General features: G+C 39.9%; 1 protein-coding gene and 1 pseudogene across 1 annotated transcript in view; both read left to right on the top strand.

Annotated features, from left to right (window-relative positions):
* The first annotated feature begins 22 nt into the window (after positions 1 to 22).
* Positions 23 to 22,888, top strand: part of CMTM4 (CKLF like MARVEL transmembrane domain containing 4) — a 57,279-nt gene continuing 34,413 nt past the window's right edge. The window contains exon 1 of the mRNA XM_015587662.2: positions 23 to 410. Within this exon, the coding sequence (XP_015443148.1) occupies positions 153 to 410 (258 nt within the window). The 5' untranslated portion in view covers positions 23 to 152. The remainder of the gene's footprint in view (positions 411 to 22,888) is intronic.
* LOC112478233 lies at positions 6,285 to 6,403 on the top strand (annotated as a pseudogene).

Below are 22,888 nucleotides of genomic sequence, written 5' to 3'. Positions count from 1 at the left end.
TCGGGGGGCGCAGGCCCGGCCGGCCTCTGCCGCGCACCCGCTTCCCGGGGCCAGACTCTAGCTCTTTGCACCCCTTCGTCCTCTCTGGGTCCCCGGGCCGCCCTCCCCCTTCCCTTGGGGACTCTGCTCTCTCCAGCCCTGCCGCCTCGGGTATGCTCCTCCCACCTGAACACCTGCCCCCGGGCCTACCTGTCCACTCCTGCCTTCGTTGTCGCGAGCCTGTTTCATTTTGGGGCTTGGTGATCCGAGGAGCCGGCTTAGGGATCGTGCTGTCCTGGGTACTACTGGTCATAGCAACTTGTGGTAGGATTTCGGGCCCACACAACCAACACCCTTCCCGATGGCTCTTCTCTGTCAGCTTCCACCACGCGGGACTGTGGCTTGGTATCCTCGCCCATGCCCAGCATAAGGTAGACGCTCAATAAATGTTTGTTGAATGAAAGTATGTAACCTAGATGCCGTGGGGGAGCCTAGATGTGCCCACAAAACTCTCCAGCTTATACTGCCGGGTTTAATTCCTCTTAATTAACGTAGAAGACAGAACCTGCATCCCTGAGTCCTCCGCCCCAGCACCGTGACTGGCATTGCCCAATTGGTACCCAGAGTTAAACCACTCTGGGAGGGCAGCCAGTTTGGGAGGTAACAGAAACAGAGAACTTTCTGTTGGACTTGTCTATAGTAGAGTTCATTTCTCAGAATTCTTATTTTTAGTTTCCAGGGTGTTCAGGGCAGGGGCCTGTCCTGCTCTGCCCCTCTTTTATGGTTTTGTAACAGGCCTCTCTGGGAAGTTGTTGAGCTCTGTTGTGGACAGACATGCTCCAGTTCCGAAAAAACTGTCCAGATATTCAAGGTCACAGGTAGGCCTCCTTTTGAGGCCAGACAGCAAAACTTTATAGACTTCTCAGCCAGAGATGCCATTTGCATAGAGCTATAAGTATGTTTATGTTTTTTTCTTCTAAGCTTTGGACTTCTTGTTCTGACTTGAGTACATAGATAAATGTTCCTTGGGAATAATATACTATGGGGACACCCTTTAAATAAGGGTCTCACTATTTGTAGATTGCAGAATCACGGACTGTTTTATTTATCTCCTCACCGAAAGGCTTCTGCTGATTGCTGGAGGGTATTTTTGAAAGGCTCTAAGGAAAGACCAATGGAGTTGGTTTCCCTCTCTAGAATTTTAAACTGACCTTATCTGGTAAACCAGGATGTTCTCAGAGATATGTTGGTTCTGTAGTTAGGAATTGCTATTAGCAAAGAGAATGGAGTGTGTGGGGTGGGGCAAGGTGTATAACCCTCTTTTAAAAGAGGCAGCTAGCCAATGTTTGAGTATAACACAGATAATCAAAAATGCATAAAAGAGAGTGGGGCAGGAATTTGGACCCAGGTAGAATTTAAAGCACCATGCTTTGTTTACTACTCTGTGGACTTTTGAAAGAAAATAGAACTTGCTGCTCAAAGGATCTGGTAAAAGAATTGAAACACAGTAGTTTGTATAAAATGTTATCCAGCAGTTATCACCTCGTTGCTGGAACTTTGTCACCTAAGGCCAGAAATAGAAATGAGTGATATGGTAAGGTGTTACTTTGTTGTAGAGCTTTCCTCTTCATCTGGAAGAACTTTGGGGTCCAGCCCCTAAAATCTCACCTAACTCTGCATTTGTCTAATCTCTAAAATTTAAACGGCGAGAGGTTATATGTGGATGAATGAATGTTGGGGATCTGTTTGAAGGGTATGGCAACTTGAAATATTCTTCATGTACTTGGCCTCTCAGCCTTGATAAAAATCAGGGTTTTTCAGGGGAAAACCTCCTCACAAAACTCTAAGAAATTGGAATCTCAATTTAAACTGGAAAGGAAGTCGTGAAGATATTTCTAAGATGTTACAAAGCTCAGAATTCCGTCAAGAAATATAAGTATATTCTAATTCTGGTTTTTGAGAAAATTTTGACTTTTTTTAATTTTAGTTTTTATAGATTTTTTTTGTGCTCTGTGGCCTATTGCAACCTGTAGATCCTTGCTACTCCAAGTGTGGTCGGCAGCATCAAAAGCACCAGGGAGCTTGTTAGAAATGCAGCATCAGAGAGGCCTCCCCCTTGACCTTCTGAACCATAATCTGCATTTTCACAAGATTCCCCTGGTGATTTGCATGCACAATAAAAGTTTGAGTCTTTTCTGTATCATTTTAGTATTAAATACACAGGTGCTAGAAATCAGTTCTCTGTCAGAACCATTACTCATCAACCTCAAGGCTGAGGTTTTTCTGTGAAATGAGCCTATACCTCCCTCAAAGGATTAAGAGAATGAGGTGTTATGTAGAAATTAACACCTAGCTTATTAGGCGCTTAGTTAGTGTGTAAGAAACATTAGCTATCATTATTGCTAATTGATATTTCCTGTCTCTAAAGAAATAGCATGTGCTGAAGATGCCAACCCAAAATTATAATTATATATTTGAATTAAAGATAGGTCACTTCCTAGCGATTTAAAAGTTAAATTGCTATTTTAAGTGGAATGTTATTTGCTAGTAAAAGTAATCTGAAATGTGAAAATGAATCAGTGCATTTTCATAAATTATATCTTTTAAAAATTCCACTCATACCTATCTCTTAGTTGGGGAGAATGTCTCCTGTGGCTATTATATAAAACAATAAAATCGTACTTTTGTGGAAAAAGAGTTAGTTTAACTATTGATTTAAATTACCTTTCTTATGAGTGTGAATTCTGTGACTGCTGACTGATTTTTAGCTCCCAGACATTATTTAATGAAATAGTTAATATAAGCCTTTTGCTAATTGTCCCCATCTCCCACTATCAACTTTGTTGAAATCAGGGATTTGCTCTTGGGATGGAGTTGGGAGAAAAGGCTGTCACCTACACTGTGACGTAAGGACCGTGTCAGAAGAGGATAGGCCCTGGATTGGACAAGACTCTCCGAAAAATAATAACAGCAGACATCATTTAGTGTATGTTTCCTCTACTGTTGTCATCCCCATTTTATGGATGAGGAAATTGAGGCGCAAAGGGTGTGAGTCTTTCAAGGTCACATGGCGAGTGTGTGACGGAGCTTGATTTTGAACCCAGGCTGTTTGGTTTTGGAGTGTGCTTTTTACCGCCTCCTGAACACATCATTTGAGTTGATTAACATAGCAGAGCAGGAGACCTTGAGTCTAAGGACATTTCTGTGGTCTCTGGGCAGCCCGGTGACCTTTTGGGTGGGTGACTTTTACATGCTGACGCAATAGACTTACAAGGGTTTTGATTTGTAGGTGAGCTATTCCCCGGTGTGCAGCTCCTTTGTGCTCTCCCTGCTCCTCACCCAACAGACCTGGGACTTCCCGCAATGGGGGGATGGGCCTTCTCTAAAGTGCCAAAAGCAGAATCAGCATTTCCAGTTGTGAAAAGGCCCATCAAGGAGCTCTTGCTTCAGATACCTTTCTTGAGCCTCTCCATGCCTGATTGACCTTCTGACATTGGATCACATCTGTGTAGGACTTTTTATAACAAAGTTGGGTAATAAACAGGTTTAAATTCAAATTTTAGCTCTGCTGATCTTGAAATCTCTTAACCCTATTGGGCCCTGGAGCTTGTGGGAGATAATGACTTGATTGAGCATTTTAGGAATTGTAGGAATTTAAGAGGTTTGTGTTTGGTAGGTGCTTTCCTAGATAACTCAAAGATAAACGTGCTATTTGCATTTCAGGGTGGGGTTATAATATATCTTTTATTTGATGAAGGCCTGGTCTGTTTTTCCGTCCAAAACCAGTCTGCGCAGTCCCTCCAGGGATCCGGCTCTCTGTGGGATTTGCTGAGGTGGGCAGGGGCGTGCAGATTATGGTGGTGAAATAGTGGCTTCATGGCATTGCTTTCTGAGATCTACCGTAAAGTGGCTTCTTGTAAAACAGCCTCATTTTCCCTTAGGAAGATTGTTGTTATTGGAAATTGTCTTCCTGGTCAAGGACTTGGAGTCAAAGTCTAGCGGAACAGCAAAGATAAAACCACTCTTAAGTTTTAATGATGATTAAAGATAGTAAAACTATCATCCAAGACCTCAGAGAAGTGTATAGTACACATCTGTTTTATAAAAGCAGACAAAGACAGTTCAAGAAAAGAACACTACAGACCAGTCGTTCCAAATGAATACAGACACAGACATCCTCAATAAAATACTAGGAAATCAAATCCAGCAATATAAGAATAGTACACCACAACCAACTGTGATTTATCCCAGGAACAAAAGGCTGGTTCACTTTTCCAAAATCAATAGGTGAATTCCACTATATGAACAGTTTAAAGAATAACAATGACCAAAAAAAAAAATGGTTATAGTAGTGGATGCAGAAAAACATTTGACACAATTCAATATTCATTCATGATAACTGCTGCTAGCAAACTAGTAAGAGAAGGGAATTCCCTCATCCTGTAAAAGGGCATTTGCTAAAGTATAGCCAACATACGTGCATACAGCTGTAGCGGTGAAAAAAAGGATGCTTTCCCCCTAAGATGGCGAACAAGGAAATGATGTCTGCCTCACCACTGATATTCACCATCCAGTGCAAGAAAAATAAATATAGATTGGAAAGAACAACTATCCCTATTTGAATATGACATACATGATTGCCTGTGTAGGCAATTCCATGAGAGTTTATAAAATAGCTCCTAGGACTAATAAGAGGGTAAGGTTGCAGGATACAAGGTCAACACACAGAAATCAATTGTTTCTATATCCTAGCAACAAATCATTGGACACCGAAATTAACCCTTATCAGTTACAGTGGCTCTGAAAAGAATGAAATATTTAGGTATAAATCTAACAAAACATACAGGATCCTCACACTGAAAACTGCAAAACACTGAAGAAAGAAATCAAAGACAACTCAATATAAGTGTACAGACACACTGTGTTCATAGATTGGAAGACTCAATATAGTTAAAATACTAACTTGCCACAAATTGATCTACAGGTTTAACACAATCCCACAATCCAGCAAGATTTTTTTTTAGAGACAAACCGATTATAAAATGTTTATGGAAAGTCAAATTAGCTAGGCGAAGGGATGGTGAAGGTTGGTGGGAGAGTGTTCAGAGCAGAGGGAATAATATAATATGAAGTAACCTTCGTTTAGGGCTCTGTGTGTATATGTGTGTGTTGGGGGTTTGGGGCAGGGATGAGTTCCAAGAATATGGACTTTATGCCTCTTATCACCATGAGACTTTTGGCCAGTGGCCTTTCATTTCAGGCCATAAGCAGGTCGCCTCACTTGGAAATTGGGGCCAATGATAGTACAATCTGCATCAGTGAGCCTTTCATGCAGAGTCTGTAGCAAAGTGTCTCTCACATACAAAGTCACTTAAACCTGCTGGCACTGTAGAATATCTCTGGAACGATACAAATTGAGAAACTGGGAGGCAGAAGGCCAGAGTGGAAGGGAGATCTGTTTTTCACTGTATGACTTTTCATACTTTTTTGAATTGTATACCACATGCAGATATCTCCTATTCAAAAATTACTAAAATGTTAGCTGTTATTAACTCTACTTTAGTGTAGATTAGTTTTAAAACTAATATAGTAACCATAATCTTTAATTAACCTTTTGTTACTTTCCTTTTATTTATTACTTTGTAATTTAGAGGCCCTTGAGGAGGGCCTCCAAACTCAAAGCTTAACATTTTTTTTCAATATGTTTTTCTATTTAAAAAAATCAAGCATTCTGCATAATAGCAGGTGCTTAATACATTGTTGTTGCTAATGGCAAAATTTCTTCTATTTGAAAGGAATTTACCCTCATTTTATTTATTAGTTAAAACATTGGGGACATAATTAACAGCATAGTTAATAATACTTAATAATCTGTATTGCATGTTTGAGAATTGCTGAGTTGATCTTAAAAGTTCTCATAATAAGAAAAATATTTTGTAACTGTGTGGTGACAGATGTTAACTAGACTTATTGTGGTGATCGTTTCCCCATATATATATACAGATATCAAAACATGTTATACAACTGAAACTAATATAATGTTATATGTCAATTATATCTCAATTTAAAAAACATTGCAATGTTAAAGGAAATTAGGAAAAAAACTTAGTATGACAGACTCAAATGAAAAGAACTTTGGAATTTTTTCTTTTAAAGACTGCATAAGATTCCCTGATCATGGTTTCCAGTGTTTTGTTATTAGGAAGAATGCTTCATTAAATGGCCTGCATTCTTCTTTGAATCATTGTTATTATTATTATTTTTACATTTCAAGGAGTGCTTTTACTAGGTCAAAGAGCAACACAGTCTACGGCCATGTTACCCTGAACAATCCGATCCCATCTGATCTTAGAAGGTAAATCACGGTCGGGCCTGGTTAGTACTTGGATGGGAGACCACCTAGGAAGACCGGGTGCTGTAGGTGTAAAAAAAAAAAAAAAGGAATTGTAAGCTGACAAGGTTCTTGCAATCTGTGAGGTCAACCAAGGGTTGCCTCACCTAAAAAATTAAAAAAAAAGAATACTATTGCCACCCCCCTCACCCTGCCCCACCCACCCCACCCCTTCCACTGCTGACCTATGGATGTTGTCCCTTTAAAGAACTGGATCTCTGAAGGCGGGGCGTCTCCGCCCATGCACTCACGGGGCACACCTGAGTCCTGGGGCCTGGTGCACCCAGGCTGTGGTGATCCTGGGGTATGATCTGTGGCTCCGCTTGGGGCGCGCGAACCCAGGACCTTCTGCCTATAAAGTAGATGTGCTAACCACTACACTATGGAGCCACTCTGTACCATTCCTTTTCTGAACATCTAAACAAACATGGATTTGGTCAAGCATCTCTCCCTACAACATACCCGAAAGGTCTTATTTATCCATAAGTACTTACATAAGGAAAGAGCTCAAAAAGACCGGGCTCCTCCTGGGTCACAGGGCAGATTAGTTCGCTCTTGACAGCCCTGGAGGACCTTTGTTCTTAATTAGAAAGCAGTCATGCCACTTCAGAGGATGCTTAGAGGAGGGGAAAATGAGAGGCTCTGTACCCTGCCAAATTCAAGATGCTTCTCTCTCAGTAGAATGGATGCCTACCTGGGTACTGGAGAGGGTCGTGTTTCTAGCTTAGAAGTAGTTCTGGATTTACCTGAACTGCAGCCCCATGTGATCTACCCCATCAAGGGCTGAGGTCTTTGTTGCAGCCAAAGCTGATTACTTTTCATGGTGGTTCTGTTAGCTCACGGAGCTGTTGAAATAACCTGGAAATAACAGCGTTCTGGCCTTTACCTCACAGCTACTGCCACTGCCTCTTTATTCTTATTCCTGGAAGTATCTTCAAATCCTTTTGTACAATGATGTCAAATTTCTTTGGAAAATAAAGTCGTTCGTTAGAGAATAGAGCGGTAGTCAAAGGCCTGTGACTTTGATCGCAGCGTCTGAGTTTTCCCAGACAGCCCCAATTTCCTGTGTTGTCTCATCACACCACGTGTAAGTACATCTTAAGTTTTGAAAAATTCTTTTGCTTTAAATTGTGAAATATTCCAAGCACTGAAATTAGAGCAATTCACATAACAAGTATCCATGTTTTGACAGCGTGTCCTGAGGTTTTTGTTTGGAAAATAAGATTATTCCTGGGAGACAGGCTGTGTGTGCAGAATTAAGAAGTAGGGTGAGGTGAGCTGGGGTTTGGATTCATTAGCAGGGTGGGACTCAGAGGGCCCAGAAGGAGGAAGGATAGACTGGGAGAGGTAGAGAGTAAGAAAGCAAGGCACCTCGGCCAAGGGGATGGCCTCAGCATCTCGCGTGGTGGTGAAGAGCCAATTTAAACTTCCAAAGGCTCAGTTCAAAATGGTCCAGAGCTGGGGGCGGGCCTGCGGCTGGCTGAAGAGGGGACAGATGAATGGAAGGGTACAAAATTCAGAAAGCGACACCTCCTTTGGGAAAAGATCTTTCTTGTTTTGTTAGTATTTGGAAACCACCTTATTTTTTAAGCGGTTTAACTTCTTGATGGGGAGGATTTTTGTGTGAAAAATTCTCACTTTAGAGTGAGTGGGGCTAGCCCTCATTTCAGTGCCTCTCCGTGTGGGGTCTTGCCTCCTCACATAAAATGGTGGGAGTTTGTCACCGGTTTTCAGGGGGGCATCCCTGGAGGGCCCAGAATTTATAAAATGGGGGATTGAGAATCAGACTGAAGTGCTGGGTACTAACTGTATTTCAAAAAGTCTGATATAAACTGCATTAAACAGAAAAACGCCAATTTCTTTTTTGACTGATCATTTCATGTTGATGAGAAGTTTTGATTAATATTTTGATTAACTTACTCCTGCCTCCAAGTCTTTGCATTTGAGGTTTATTTTTTTACCCCCTGTGCCGCACCCTTTTTCCAAAAATGTCCACTTGGCTCTGTTCTGCTCAAAAGAGACCTTCCATGACCACCCTGTCTAAAGTAGGGCACTCCCCAGTCCCCACTCTGTCTCTGTCACCCTGCTTTATTTCCCACCTGACTAGAAGATCAGTCCATGAGAGCAGAGGCGGTGTGTTTTAAGTTCCCTGCTTTATTCTCGGTGTCTAAAACAGTGCCTGGCACATAGTAAGGCATGAATAATCAATTGCATAGGCGTATATGTTTAATAAAAGAAAGAAAATGGATTATTACTTAATGTAGTTTGTAAGGTTAACTTATTAGAAAACATGGGATCCATAGAGGAAATATAACATTGATTTATTTACAAATAAATAAACTTCTGGACTCTGTTCTAGGTGGAAAATATTGTGAAGGAAGTATGGAAATAACATGCCAGTGTAATTATTTTTTTCTGTTTTTAACTGTAGAAGTGTATCTACTGCTACTATGAAACAAACTTTTGCTTAGGAGACAGATTTTTGTAAAAGAGAGAGAACCATAAGAGGCTTTGCCAAGTCTTTTGCCTAGGAAAGTGCGAAATGAAAACCGGGGCTTCTCTAATAATTATTGAAGTTGTCTGCTTTCTGCTTAATGTATTGGGAGAGAGGGTGGCTCAGGATCTGCCAGGCCAGTGTTTTGAGAACCCTTAGATATTTAACAAGAGCAAAGAAAAGTTACATAGGCTGAGGGTCCTAGTGGTTGTTTTTACAAAAGTCTCTGATTAAAATAAAAGAACAGCAGCAGTTCCGTGTGGCCTGAGAAGTGAGGCTTCAAGTCTTCGAGAGGCTGGAGAGAGCCATAGGAAATACTTAATACAGAATTTTGTCTCGGAACATTTCATATGGTTGGTTAAATTTGGGAATTAAATCTGTTCATAAACACTGAAAAGGTTCAGAGTTTAATCAAATGCGGGTGATTCTGGATGGTTTCTTTCTTGCCATTACGTTTGATGACTGGCATAGTGGAAGCCTTTATTCTTGTGGTTTCCCGTTTATTCCAGCACAGCTATGAAAAACAGTTTAAGGCTAAAAGATTTTTGTGCCAATAGGGAAAAAAAAAAAAACAACCCAGAAACAGTGGCTCTTCCAGCGGTAGTTGCTTCTTTCGCTTGTCTACTTTCTCTCAACCATTTTTAGTCCAAACCCTATACATGTGGATAATTTGAGATTGCGAGTCGGCTGAATAACTTTACAGTTAGATCAAGATCAGTAGCTAGATGCTGGTAAAAATTCTAACGTAGTCTACTCCTTCAAAAAAATTTATACTTGTCTACGGCCATGTCACCCTTAGCTTTCGTCTGTACTTGGAAGCTAAGCAGGGTTAGTGCTTGGATGGGAGACCACCTAGGAAGACCAGATGCTGTAGGTGTACAAAAAAAAAATTATACTTTGCATATGTTTGAAAGCCTAGACTGGGCCAGGTACTGTTAGACATACATAAATAGGACAAAAGTCCTGCTTACGAGGGGCTCCCACTGTACTTGGGAGTGAGGGTTTAGTTTGGGGCAGATAAAGTACACAAACCGTTCCACTTACCATAGCCAAGAGTTCTAATAGATGCTGGGGACAGTAGGCTTGGCAAGGAAGCCCCTGTGGCCTTGTGGGAAGTGGGCACATTCTCATGTTGAATGATGATGTGTCCAGTGTCTGGCATTAAGGCGTGCTGTGTCTTGTGAAGAAGGAAGATACTTGGTGCTGGGAGTTGAGGACAAGCCCCGGAAGTGGGTGGTAAGGAGATAAACCAGGTATGGTTCATCAGGCAAAAGTGTGGAAGGGGGAGGTTTGGGGAGGGATGAGGGGGACCCAGGTGGAGAAGGTCTGATTTGTTAGGCTAATGAATTTGGATTTTCAGAAAGAGATGGGGAACGGTTAGAGCTGGGTCTGTTGAGCATTTGAACAGTGGCTAGCATGAATTGAGATGTGAATAAGTATAAAATACATGTTAGAGTTCAAAGATGTAATAGGAAAAAATGTAAGATAATTCAATAATTTTTTGTATTGAGTACATGTTGAAATGATAACATTTTGGATATCTCAGGATAAGTAAAATATACTACTAAATAATTTTACCTGTTTTTACTTTTTAAAATGTGGCTATTAGAAAACTTAATCTTAAATTTAGTTATTTAAAATTACACATGTGACTGACGTATTTTTATTGGATATTGCTGAGTTAGAGGGTGTGAGGAATGGCTTTGAGAAGGATGAGATGATGACAGCAAGGCCCAGGAAGAGACTGAGTGATTCAGGTGAGAAACGAAAGTCAACTGGCCTTTTGGCAATGAGGGTGGAAAGGACATGACAAATGGGAGTTAAGAGGTAGCAGTCGGTTTTATGATATTTCTGGTTTTTATTTTGTATTACATTAAGTTTATTTCTCCATCAAAAAATATTGAAGCTGACACTTATTGTGCATTTACTATGTGTCAGATTGCTAAATGTTTTACATGTGTTATCTCATTTAATGCTTACAGCAATCCTGTGAGGCCGATACTTTGCAGATGAGGAAACTGATGCTTTATTGAGATCAGTAACTTGTTCTAGGTCCCCACAGCTAATAGGCGAGGAGCTATGCTCCCTACCTTCAGAGACCACACCTGGAACCCCTGTGTGTATCTTTTTTTGCAACCACGAGGCAGGTCATGAGCACCGTTCCAGCATCGCTTGTCTTTCCCATTCTGTTTCCCCTCTTCTGGCACCTCTCCTGGTGGGTCTGCCAGCCTTGAGAGCCCTCCTGTGTCCCAGTTCTTGCACAGTGCATGGGTCAGAGTCAGGGGGAGAGGTGATGGTTTCATTATAAAGGGAGACCATTCAACCGTTCTCTTCTAGCTCCTTGAATTATCAATGCAATTTAAGAATTGCTGAGATCAGTCAATGAAAGTCACGAGGAAGCTGGACACAGTGTTTGCTGGTGGAGGGAGGGTAGAGAGGTAAAAATTGAGACTTGATTATCTTCTCTGTGCTCGAGCCAGCAGACTTCAAAGTATTTGTGGTTGGAAGAATTATTGACCTCTGGAACCTTTTTTTTCCTTTCTTAGAGAAGCTAATACAGAGTATTGGCACTGTTTTGGACTTCAGCTTGTTCGTGGGTATTAAAGGATCATTTAAAAAAGATTAAAAACATATGACTCATACAAATATAAAAGATTTTATTAATTAATGAGGAGCCAGTAAGTTGTTACAACTTGTTCAAAGGGAAATTCAAAGAGCAGACACACATACACACCACAAAATGAATTTCAAATAGATAGCATCAGGTAACTGGGAAAGTTATATTCTAACGAGGCCTGTTTTTTCCATTGACAGTAAGCAATAAGTTTTGCGGTCCATTTCTAAATCCTTCACAGTTTATCCTGAGGTGGGGAATGTGTGGGGACTGTCCAACCCCTGCATGTTAGAACTTCCCAGTTTCGTTCGTCCCTTTCTCCCTGTTTCCTCTGTTCCTCTAGCCTGACAGGTGACCCCTGCCCTGTTGGGTTACTGCAGGATCATCCTTTATGGCCACCTACACCCCACGCTAGATTTCCTTGTTGTTTTTCTTGTTTTTCCCCCGTCACTTTTCCTCTCAAAAACAGATCTTGATCACCTACACGCAGAACCATGCCATTTAGGGGCCTGAGTTAGGCCAGAGTGGCGAGAAGTACAGGTAAGAGGATTACCTGCCTCCGTGGGATTGGGGTGAGGGTGGATGGAGAGTGCCTGCTGTGGAACATGGCCCAGAGAGGCACTTGGGGCATGCTAGCTGTGACCTTAATGCCGATGGGTCCTGCCTCATCCAGGCAGGTTTTGGTCCAGTCACTATCTCATTCATTTTCTTTTCATATAAATCTTCCTCCTCAACCTGGCTGAATGCTTCTTGTTCCCATAGCAACATGTTGCAGCTGCAAGGCCACTCCAGCCCTTTGTTCAGTCAGAAGATACCCCCGGAGTGAGTGGGCTGGGGTGAGGCAAGGTCTTCTATCCCTTTTCCCTACCCTCTTCTTGCTGGCCCTGCCATGCCCATCATACTTTTTTTGTTGTTGTTCTGATTGATATCCTATGTCCTGTGATGTCCTATGATGGAGCACTAGCTTTATTATAGACTACCTGACATTACATATGTCCCTTACTTTCTGGACTCTGTTTTTTTTAAAAATATATTTGGATGTACTTACAGTCTCTCGTAACAAATTTATAAACACCTGCAAGTCTGAAACCCAGTTTTCTCCTGTTGAGTGTTTGGTGAATACTTGGCTGCTTGGTAATCACTTCCCAACTCATCCAAGTTCAGTTTGATATATTAGTGTGTTTGGAACAAATTTCAAATCCAGGAAGAAAAGAAAAAACAAGTAATTCATATTGAGGGTGTGTCTTAGTCTGTCATAACCAAATACTGTAAATCGGGTAGTTTAACCAACAGAAATTTATTTCTCACAGTTCTGGAAGCTGGTCCAAGATCAAGGTACCTGCAAGGTAGCTTTCATTCTGAAGTTTCTCTTGGCTCGTAAGTGACTACCATCTTGCCACGTCCTCACATGACTTCTTTGTGGGTACAAGGAGAGAGAGGGAAAGATCTCTCTTCCTCATTTTACAAGGACTCTAATCCCATCACGAGTGCCCCATCCACATTACTTCATCCAACTCTAATTACCTCCCTAAAGCCCCCATCTCCAAATATCATTATATTGGAAGTTAGGGCTTCAGCATGTGAATTTGGGCCCGGGTGGGAAGAAATAATTCAGTCCATAGCGAGGTAGGAGCATAGTATAAATCAATAATGGAGGTTCAAGATGGCTCAAAACATCTTGAAACTCAGAAACTCAGTTTTATACGAGAAGGAATCTTGAAGCCATCCACATGTGCCCTCTACTTTGTTTTACAGCTGAGGAATCTAACCCCTAATGAGGTTGTAACTTACCTGTGGTGACTCAGTTTGTTGGTGGCTCTGGAACTAGAGTCTCAGGCTGGTCTTTCCCCTGTGAAAGCTGCTGCTGGAGGGGTGATAGTTTGATTTCTTTCTATGAAGCCAGATGTGAGACAGCTTTTTGAATTTTGATAATCTTTCTTTATATGATTTTGTGGAGAGATGAATGGTAAATATCCTCAGACGTGTTTTGGGATAATAGTTTTAGATAAAAGACAAATCAAGTCTTTGCCTGTGATCTTCTGTTAAAAGGGCAGGTTTTAAACCAGCCCAGGCAAATTGCCCAAGAGAATGTCCTGGGACAAGCAGCTGACTTGGGAGCCCCAAAGTTTGGATTGTAACAAAACCCTGTTATTAGCGGGTGTAAAATTGCCTTTTAGTTCCTTAATTTCTCTGATAATAAATTGAGGTCAGGGTAATTTGCCAGCAAATTGGTTTTGGAGCCGAAACTGAGGAAACAGACCCCTTACTTTGTCACAGGTGAATACATCCACATGGCTCTTTGCATGGTCCTGAAATGTGTGATGCTGATGGAGGTGTTGATGAGGACGTTGCTGGCATGGTACTCAAGGTGGTTTTGGTGAGGTAGTTGCGGAGAGGCTGCATATGCCTCACCTTCACTATGTGCTTTAGAAGAGCTTCAGTTGTTGGTCAGGAACTTTGGGGTCCCACAGGCTACCAATAGAGTTAGATGAATGAAATCCATAAAGATGACAAATTGCCAGGTGGAGGGAAGCCTGGGGGAGCCCAGCAGGGCCAGTAGTGTATGGAGTCTCCTCTGTGTCTAGCTCCATAGAATTCTATAGGAGACCGGCATCTACCATTGTGTCTCAGACTGGATCAGTATAAATGAAAACAAAGTTTAAAAAAATTTTAAAAATATTCTACCTATTGTCAACAGGAAACCTCTTCTTTCTTTCTTTTCTTTTTTTTTTTTAAGGAAACTTCTTAATACTTAACACACAGAGGATGAAGACCTACTGAATACAGGATTTAGCCAGATTAGTTCAGCAATACTATTATCATAGAGGAACAAAGAAAGTCCCAGCCATCCTGCTCTAAATCTCTCTTATCCAAGTTTACTATGTACAGTTGGGCAGGTTGTGCACTGCACAGTGAGTCTAGCTGAGAGGGAGAAGCAGGCTGAGAACCAGCCTGCATGTTCTACTTGCAAAGGCACTTGCCCTGGGCACAGTCCGTTGGGAGGTAGGGTTGCTTATTCCCAGTTCATCAGCCCAGAGGGGATGCCATTTTTAGTGTGCTAGCTCCTTGCCAGTCCAAGCTCCCACCCAGACTGGGATCTGTTGTAACTGACACAGAGGTGCTGTGTGGAGCAGCTTATGTCTCATTTAATTGGGAAACTTATTCTAGAGACATGGCTTAGCTGTGATATTAAGCTAGATAGGAGAGTAAATAAGACTAAATAAAGCAAAGATATAAACTTTAATTTTAATTTTCTAAGTATAGTATTTTAAACAGATTTATTTTGAATTAATAAGCATATGCAGGGCCTTCCAGCATTCTGTGTGGTCTTCTGTGAGGCAGGTAGATGATGATCTATTCAGTACTACATAACTGAAGGAATGAATACAGATAAAAAGGTAACTTGGTGACATTTCAACAAGAGCTCCTATATTGTTGAAATGAAAACCTTTCAGTCCTGCTCAGAACCTGAATTATCATTAGAACGGTTCTCAAATAATTGATGTCTGATGGGAAGTAGAGGTTGGTGCAGATAACCCAATACATCTTCCACTCTAGGAGGTCCTATCTGGGTACGTGCACTGCGGGAGTTTTGTGACTGGGCGAGCTGCTTCCAAGGCCACGCTCATCCCTGCAGTGTTGGTCAGCTCTGAGTTGCAAGGAAGATACATGAGTTCCTTTCGGCTTTACTCAGGACCAGGAAAACCAAGCCTTGGAGGGAACGCTGGGAGGGCCAAGCAGCTGGGCTTCACGAATCTTGGGGTTTTATTTGAGTTAGTGCTTCACTCAGGGGGGTTCAGCATTTCTTTCTATCTGTCCAGTCAAGGATAGCCTGTGGTTCCTGGGCCACAAAGGGCCCATGTCCTCCCTTCACAGTCTGGACCGTGACCTAGTCACATATGAGAGAGGACCAGGCTGCCCAGCTCCATGCTGGCCCCACTGTAGCCTGAGGCCAGCCAAGTGCTTCATCCTTTGCCATCTGGGCCTGCTTATGGAGGGGCATCTGTCCATCAGGCTTATCTAGCCGGGTCTTATGAGCACTGACTGCCTTAGTCTGAGAACTTGGGGGCAAAAACTGGCTGGCACTGTGGAGGGCAGCATATGGCACTACTTCTGTCTCAGGTAGCCAAGGACTGGCTGCCATCCACCTGAAAGAGTCCCAGGAGGAGGTCTGATCAAGGACCTGAGTGGAAGGTGAAAACCATGGCCAAGGAAGGTAGTTTTCTTAATAAAATGTGATGCTTGGTTGCTTCCAAGAAAAGGAGACCGGCTGAGGAAAATAACATTTTAAAGTAAGTAGACTGTGTAGGAGTATGTGAAAAGTATTGCTGCCTGACTTGTTTGCAGTGGGAAACACAATCTCTTGCTGTAAGGAATGCCATATTAAGAGGCCCTAAGGAACAAGCCACATTTCACTGTTAAGTAGCTGCACAGAACATTCAGACTCTGCTGTATGTACCCTTAGATATTTTCTGTAAGTGTGATAGCATAATCCCAAAGCACCTCTTGAAGGTCAGAGGAATCATAAAAGAATGCTTAGGCAAAGTTGCAGGCATTATATTTTCTGATAGAGATACATTTATACATATTACAAATCTATTCTGATAGATTATCTATTTAAAATATTCATTCCAGGTCTGTCTGCTCCGGATAACTTGCTGACTGTGATTGAATTCCAGAGAGCATGTCCAACTGGCCTATTAGCAATGCCTCTATTGGGATGAAGTTTTCCCAGCCAGGGCAAATTAGAGGTGCCTGGCCAGCCTGTGGGTGGGCTGCCCTTGGGTCAGGTGCCCACCTCCCTTGTGCACTCAGGGTCCTGAGCATGACACCCCTGTGCAGGAAACACCCTGGGGTCACTTCTTTTAGGGACAAGGAAGGCAGGGGAGGGGAAGAGAGAGGGATAGAATAGTTGGTTAGCTGTCGGAGGCATCGACGAGCACACTGGTCTTTTCTTATGAAATAACTTTACACTTTCCATCACAAGCCTTTACTTCAGCTCTACCCTTCCCTTCACACCTCTTCCGAATTTCCGCGTCTCTCCCTAGGTCCATTCCCCTGCCTTGTTCCATGTTAGGATCAATTCTGCCTCTTCATCACTCACAGGACTCCTTCTATCTGAATACCTTTGCACTTGCCTGATTCTCCTTCCCCACTTTATTCAGAGTTGCCAGAGAAGTTACCACTTCTCTTGAGAAGCCTTGTTTCTGTTCTTCATGCTCCAGCCACACATCTGGTAAAGTGCCTTGGAACTCTGGTACTATATGAGGCTTACAAAACTCCTTTATGTCAAGGAGCACAGTTTAAGGTGTACATAAATTGATCTGTAATAGAAATATCACATTTTTAACTAGAATATTCTTTTTCAAAATGGAGAAACACTTATTTTCTGATTATAGTAAGAGTATTTATGTCTGTTGTTTAAACAAAATACCACTATAGGAAAATGAAGAAAAAAGTAAAAATCACCAGTATTCTCATATCTAGAGAGTACTTCTGTTAACAAGTATATTTTGTTTTAGATTTTTTTCCTGAAAGCGCATACTTGTAAAAATGGTATTATACATGCTGTTCTAGAAATTGTTTTTGGCTATAGCACAAAGTTTTTTTTTGTTTTGTTTTTCGAGTTATAAATTTAGATTTACATTATTGCTTTTAAAAACTTTTTATGGAAATACAATGTGCACAAAAAAAGTGCACGAATCTTGTGTATACAGCTAATGTCTGAACGTCATACCTCATTATGTTCAGATGCTCTCTGCTTGGCCCCTGTCTTGCTTTTGTTTTGGTTGCCATTTTGGAAATTGGTCTGTTTCTTTCTTTAGATTATTTTTGTTTTGTTTTGTGACTGAATGGCAAAATGAAGGGTTTTATTCTATATTTTGAATCTGGAAAAACAGCATTTAAAAGCTAATTTAGAAAGTCATATTATGGTTTTGAATTAAACCAATAAGGGAAAAATCTAATAAGGGGAATACACACCATTCTCTTTCTGAGAGCGTGAGAAAACCTCTGGAGGTTTGAGCTATAGAGGTTTGGGCACATGCCAGGGATGTTGGTGGTCTCCAAATGTTCTATTTTTTAGATTAAAATATAGTGAAATTGACTTTTTTGGTGTACAGTTCTATGAGTTTTAACACCTATATACGTTCATGTAGCCACTACAGTTAGGATACCAAACCGTCTCAACCCATTAAACATCCTCATTCTCCTCCTTTGTAGTCACACCCAACCGTTGACGACTACTCACTTATTCCCCATTACTATAGTTTTGTCTTTTCCCGAGTGTCATATGAATGGAATCATAGAGTATATAACCTTGTGAGACTGTCTTTTACTCAGTGTCATGCATTTGAGATTCATTCTTGTTGTTTTATCAATAGTTCATTCCTTTTTATTGCTGACTAGTTTTCCATTGTAGGTACGTATCACAGTTTCTTGATTCATTTACCCGTTGAAGGACATTTGGGTTGTTTACAATTTTTGGTGATTATGAATGATTATGCCGTAAACATTCATATACAGTTTTTGTGTTAACATAGGTATTTATTTCACTAGGGTTAATATCTAGGAATGTAATTGCCGGATCATATGGCAAGTATTTGTTTAACTATATAAGAAACTGTGGGACAGTTTTTCAGAGTGGCTCTACCGTTTTGCCTTCTCACAGCAGTATGCAAGCGTGTTATTTGCTCTGCATCCTGGCCAGCACTTGGCATTGTCTTGTTTTCTTTTCCTTTTCCTTTTTTTTTTTTTCCCTTAGTGAATGTAATAGGTGTGTAGTGACATCCAATAATGGTTTTTATTTGCATTTTCCTAAATGCCTAGTGATATCTGGCATATTGTGCTTATTTGCCAGCTATATATTCTCTTTGGTGAAGAATCTGTTCGAGTCTTTTGCCCATTTTTTATTGGACGGTTTACTTTCTTATTATTGAATTTTGAGAATCCTTTATATACTTTGGATATAAGACCTTGGTCCAATATATGACTTGCAAACATTTTAACTGAATCTGTCTTGTCTTTTCATTCTCTTCACCATGTCTTTTGCAGAACAGGTTTTTGTTTTTCTATGAAATTCCATTTACCAAGTTTTTTCTAATGTATTATGCTTTTAGTGTCATATGGAAGAACTAATCTCAGATCATGAAGATTTTTTCTCATGATTTCTTCTAAGAATTGTAGTTTCATGTCTTACCTTTAGATCTGTAATCCGTTTTGAGTTAATCTTTATATAAGGTGAAAACTTTAGGTTGAGGTTCATATATTTGCCCATTGATTCTAGCTATTCCAATACTATTTGTTGAAAAGACTATCCTTTCTCCATTGAATTGCCTTTCTACCTTTGTCAAAACCAATTTGTCATATTAATGTATATCTGCTTTCCCTTTAAGATGGGGAACAAGGCAGTGGCATCTATACTCTAATAATGAACTGTCAGAGAAATTGAGAAAACAATCCATTTACAGTTGCATCAAAAACAATAAAATACCTAGGAATCAAACTAACCAAGGAGGTAAGAGACCTGTTCTTGAGAAATTATGTTATTGAAAAAAGAAATTGAAGAAGATACAAATAAATGGAAGCATATACTGTGCCGATCGGTAGGAAGAATTAACATCGTTAAAATGTCCGTATGACCCAAAGCAAACTATAGATTCAGTGCAATCTCTATCAAAATACCAATGGCATTTTTCAGAGGACTAGAACAAATAATCCGGAAACTTATGTGGAACTATAAATGATCCCGAATAGCCACGGCAATCTTGAGAAGGTATCACAATACCTGATATCAAACTATACTACAAGGCTATAGTAATCAGAACAGCATGGTACTGGCATAAAAACAGACACATAGATCAATGGAACAGACTAGAGAGCCCAGAAATAAATCCACGCCTATATGGTCATTTAATCTATGACAAAGGAGGCAAGAATATGCAATGGGGTAAAGACAGTCTCTTCAACAAATGGTGTTGAGAAAACTGGGCAGATACATGCAAAAATAAAAGAAAAAGAAACTGGACCACCTTCTTCCACTTTATACAAGAATAAACTCAAAATGGATTAAGGACTTATATGTAAGACCCGAAACCATAAACTTTTAGGAGAAAACACGGGCCGTAAGCTCTCTATATTGCTATTAGTAATTTTTTTATGATGTATCTCCTCAAGGGAAACAAAAGAAAAAATAAATGGGACTACATCAAACTAAAAAGTTTTTGCACAGCAAAGGAAACCATAAACAAAACGAAAAGACAACCCACTGAATGGGAGAAGATATCTGCCTATAATACATCCGACAAGGGGTTAATATCCAAAATTTATTTTAAAAAGAACCTCATACAAATCAATAACAACAGCAACAACAACAAAAAATTCCAATTAAAAAATGGGCAGAAGACCTGAATAGGTATTTCTCTAAAGAGGACATACAGATGGCCAATGGACATATGAAAAGATGCGCAAGGTCACTAACCATTAGAGTAATGTAAATTAAAACCGCAATGAGATATCACCTCACACCTGCCAGATTGGCTATCATCAATAAATCAAAAAACAACAAATGTTGGCGAGGATGTGGAGAAAAGGGAACCCTCGTACACTGTTGGTGGTGAGATTGCAAATTTGTGTAGCCACTATGGAAAACAGTTTTGTGGTTCCTCAAAAAAATTAAAAATAGAACTCTCTTTTGACCCAACAATTGCACTTCTGGATATTTATCCAAAGAAGACCAAAACACTAATTCGTAAAGATCTATGCACCCCTATATTCACAGCAGCTTGGCTCTTCACAACAGCCAAGATATGGAAGCAACCTAAGTGCCCATTAATAGACAATTGGATAAAGAAGTAATGGTACATTTATATAATGGACTATTACTCAACTATTAAAAAAAAGAAATCTTACCATGTGCAATAATGTGGATGGACCTAGAAGGTATTATGCTGAGTGAAATAAGTCAGAGAAAGATAAATACCATATGATTTCACTTATATGTGGAATCTGAAGAACAAAAGAAATGAAAACACAATGAAAACGGACTCACAGATACAGAGAACACACTGGTGACTACCAGCGGGGATGGGGTGCGGGGTGGGGAGCAGGTTGGAGGGCTGGGTGAAAAAGGTGAAGGGATGAAAAAATACAAATTAGTAGTTACAAAATAGTCACAGTGATTTTAGAGTATAGCTTAGGGTACATAGGCAGTATTATTGTAATGGTTGTGTAATAGTACCAGATGGATGCTAGAGTAATTGCGGGGATCACTTCATGGATTGTATAAATGTCTTAACTTTTTTAAATTCAAGAAATCAAGAAATGAAAAAAAAGATGGGGAACAAGGCAACGACGTCTCTTCTCACCACTGATATTCACTGTCCTACTGGGAGTGCTAACCAGTGCAAGAAAAATAAATAGAAAGCATACAAATTGGAAAGAAAGAACAACTGTTCCGAGTTGCAGATGGCATGATTATCTGTGTAGACAATACCATGGGATATTTTTGGGGGGAGGATAGTAACCATCTTAATAGGCGTGAAGTGATATCTTGTGGATTTGATTTGCATTTCTTTAGTGATTAGTAATGTCAAGTATCTTTTCATGTTCTTGTTGAACATTTGTATATATTTGGGGAAATATGTCTATTCAAGTCTGTTGCCCATAATTTAATTTTTTTATTGTTGTTGTTGACTTGTGGGAGTTCTTTATATATTCTGGATATTAACCCTTTATCAAATATATGATTTGGGAATATTTTCTTCCATTCTGTAGGTTGTCTTTTCATTCTCTTGTGTCCTTTGATATACAGAAGTTTTAAATTTTTGTGTAGTTCATATTATCAGTTTTCACTTTTGTTTCCTGTGCTTTTGGTATCGTGTTCTATGTTTTGTTCCTCTGTTTTCCTTTTCCTCTCTTCTTTTAGATTATTTGAATATTTGCTAGTCTTCCATTGTGATTGATCCAATGAGTTTTGACTATATCTCTTTACATAGGTTTTTTAGGTGTTTGCTCTAGGAATTACTTGATACATAATTAACATAACATTAATACTTTACACTCTAATTATAATTACTATTTTACTGCTATTATAATTACTATTACTCTAATTATAATTACTATTTTACTAAGTAAAATATAGAAACATTACCACCACATAATTCCATTTACCTCTTCCTCTGTTTTAGTTATTATATGCATTGAGACCTCATTAGATTGTGTTATAAATTTTGCTTTCAACCATCATGCATATTTTAAAGAACTTAAGAGGAAAAGAATTGTCTATTATATTTACCCAGATTTTTTACCATTTCCATTGCTCTTCTTTCATTTCTAATGTTCCAATTTTCCCTTTGGTATTATTTCCATTCCATCTGAAGATTTGAAATTTTAACATTCATTTAGATCAGGTCTATTGGCTATGAATTCTCTTTAATTTTCTTTTATCTGAGAATATCTTTATTTCACATTTATTCCCTAGTTTTGCTGGATATAGAATTTCAGGCTGTCAGTTTGTTTCTCAGTGCTTTAATACTGCCATTCCACTTTCTGGCCTCGTGGTTTCTGATGTTAAATCTGCATCATTCAAATCATTGTTTTACTATGTATAATACATCATTTCTCTCTGGCTGGTTTTAGGACTTTGTTAGTTTTCAGCAGTTTGATTATGATGAATCTAGGCTTAGATTTCTTTGAGTTTCTTCTGTCTGGGATTTGCTGAGCTTCTTGAATCTTTAAATTTATATCTTTTACCAAATATGGGAAGTTGTCTGTTATTATTTCTTCAAATACTTTTTCGTTGCATGCTCGTCTCTATTTTTGGGATTCCAATCACACGAATAGTAGACTTTTTTGGTATTATCCCATAAGTCCCAGAGTCTAAGCTGGAGAATTTTGGAGGACTAGGAAAATAGGAAACTGACTACTGGTTCAGTGGTACTTTTGAATTCTGGTCTTCTTCCCCTATCTGCCTACTACTGTTTATTTTTCAGAGTCCTGAAATAGTTGCTCTATGCATTGTTTCCAGCTTTATAGAAGCATTTAGTGGGACAAATGGGGTAGAATGTACTTATTAACTGGAACCGGGATTCCAAAATTATGATATTCGGAAGCTTTCTGATTTGTTTTTATTGTCTGTAGCAAATAAGCTGTTGGCTTGAAGGCCGTTGGAGCCCTGGTCCATTGTCCATGTCCGTGAGTGTCTGTTTGTTTGTCCAGTTCATTCATTGCTTTTAGGTTTATATCCCACATATAAGTGTTATCATGTGGTTTTCAACTTTTCTGTCTGGCTTATTTCACTTAGCATGATTATCTCAAGGTCCATCCATGTTGTTGCAATGGCAATATTTCATCTCTTCTTATGGCTGAGTAATATTCCATTGTATATATGTACCACATCTTCTTTATCCAA

Source organism: Pteropus alecto, unplaced genomic scaffold (genome assembly GCF_000325575.1).
Source record: "Pteropus alecto unplaced genomic scaffold, ASM32557v1 scaffold42, whole genome shotgun sequence".
Taxonomy (NCBI): domain Eukaryota; kingdom Metazoa; phylum Chordata; class Mammalia; order Chiroptera; family Pteropodidae; genus Pteropus; species Pteropus alecto.
Note: the sequence above shows the minus strand (reverse complement) of the source record. Positions and strands in the feature narration are given on the sequence as shown.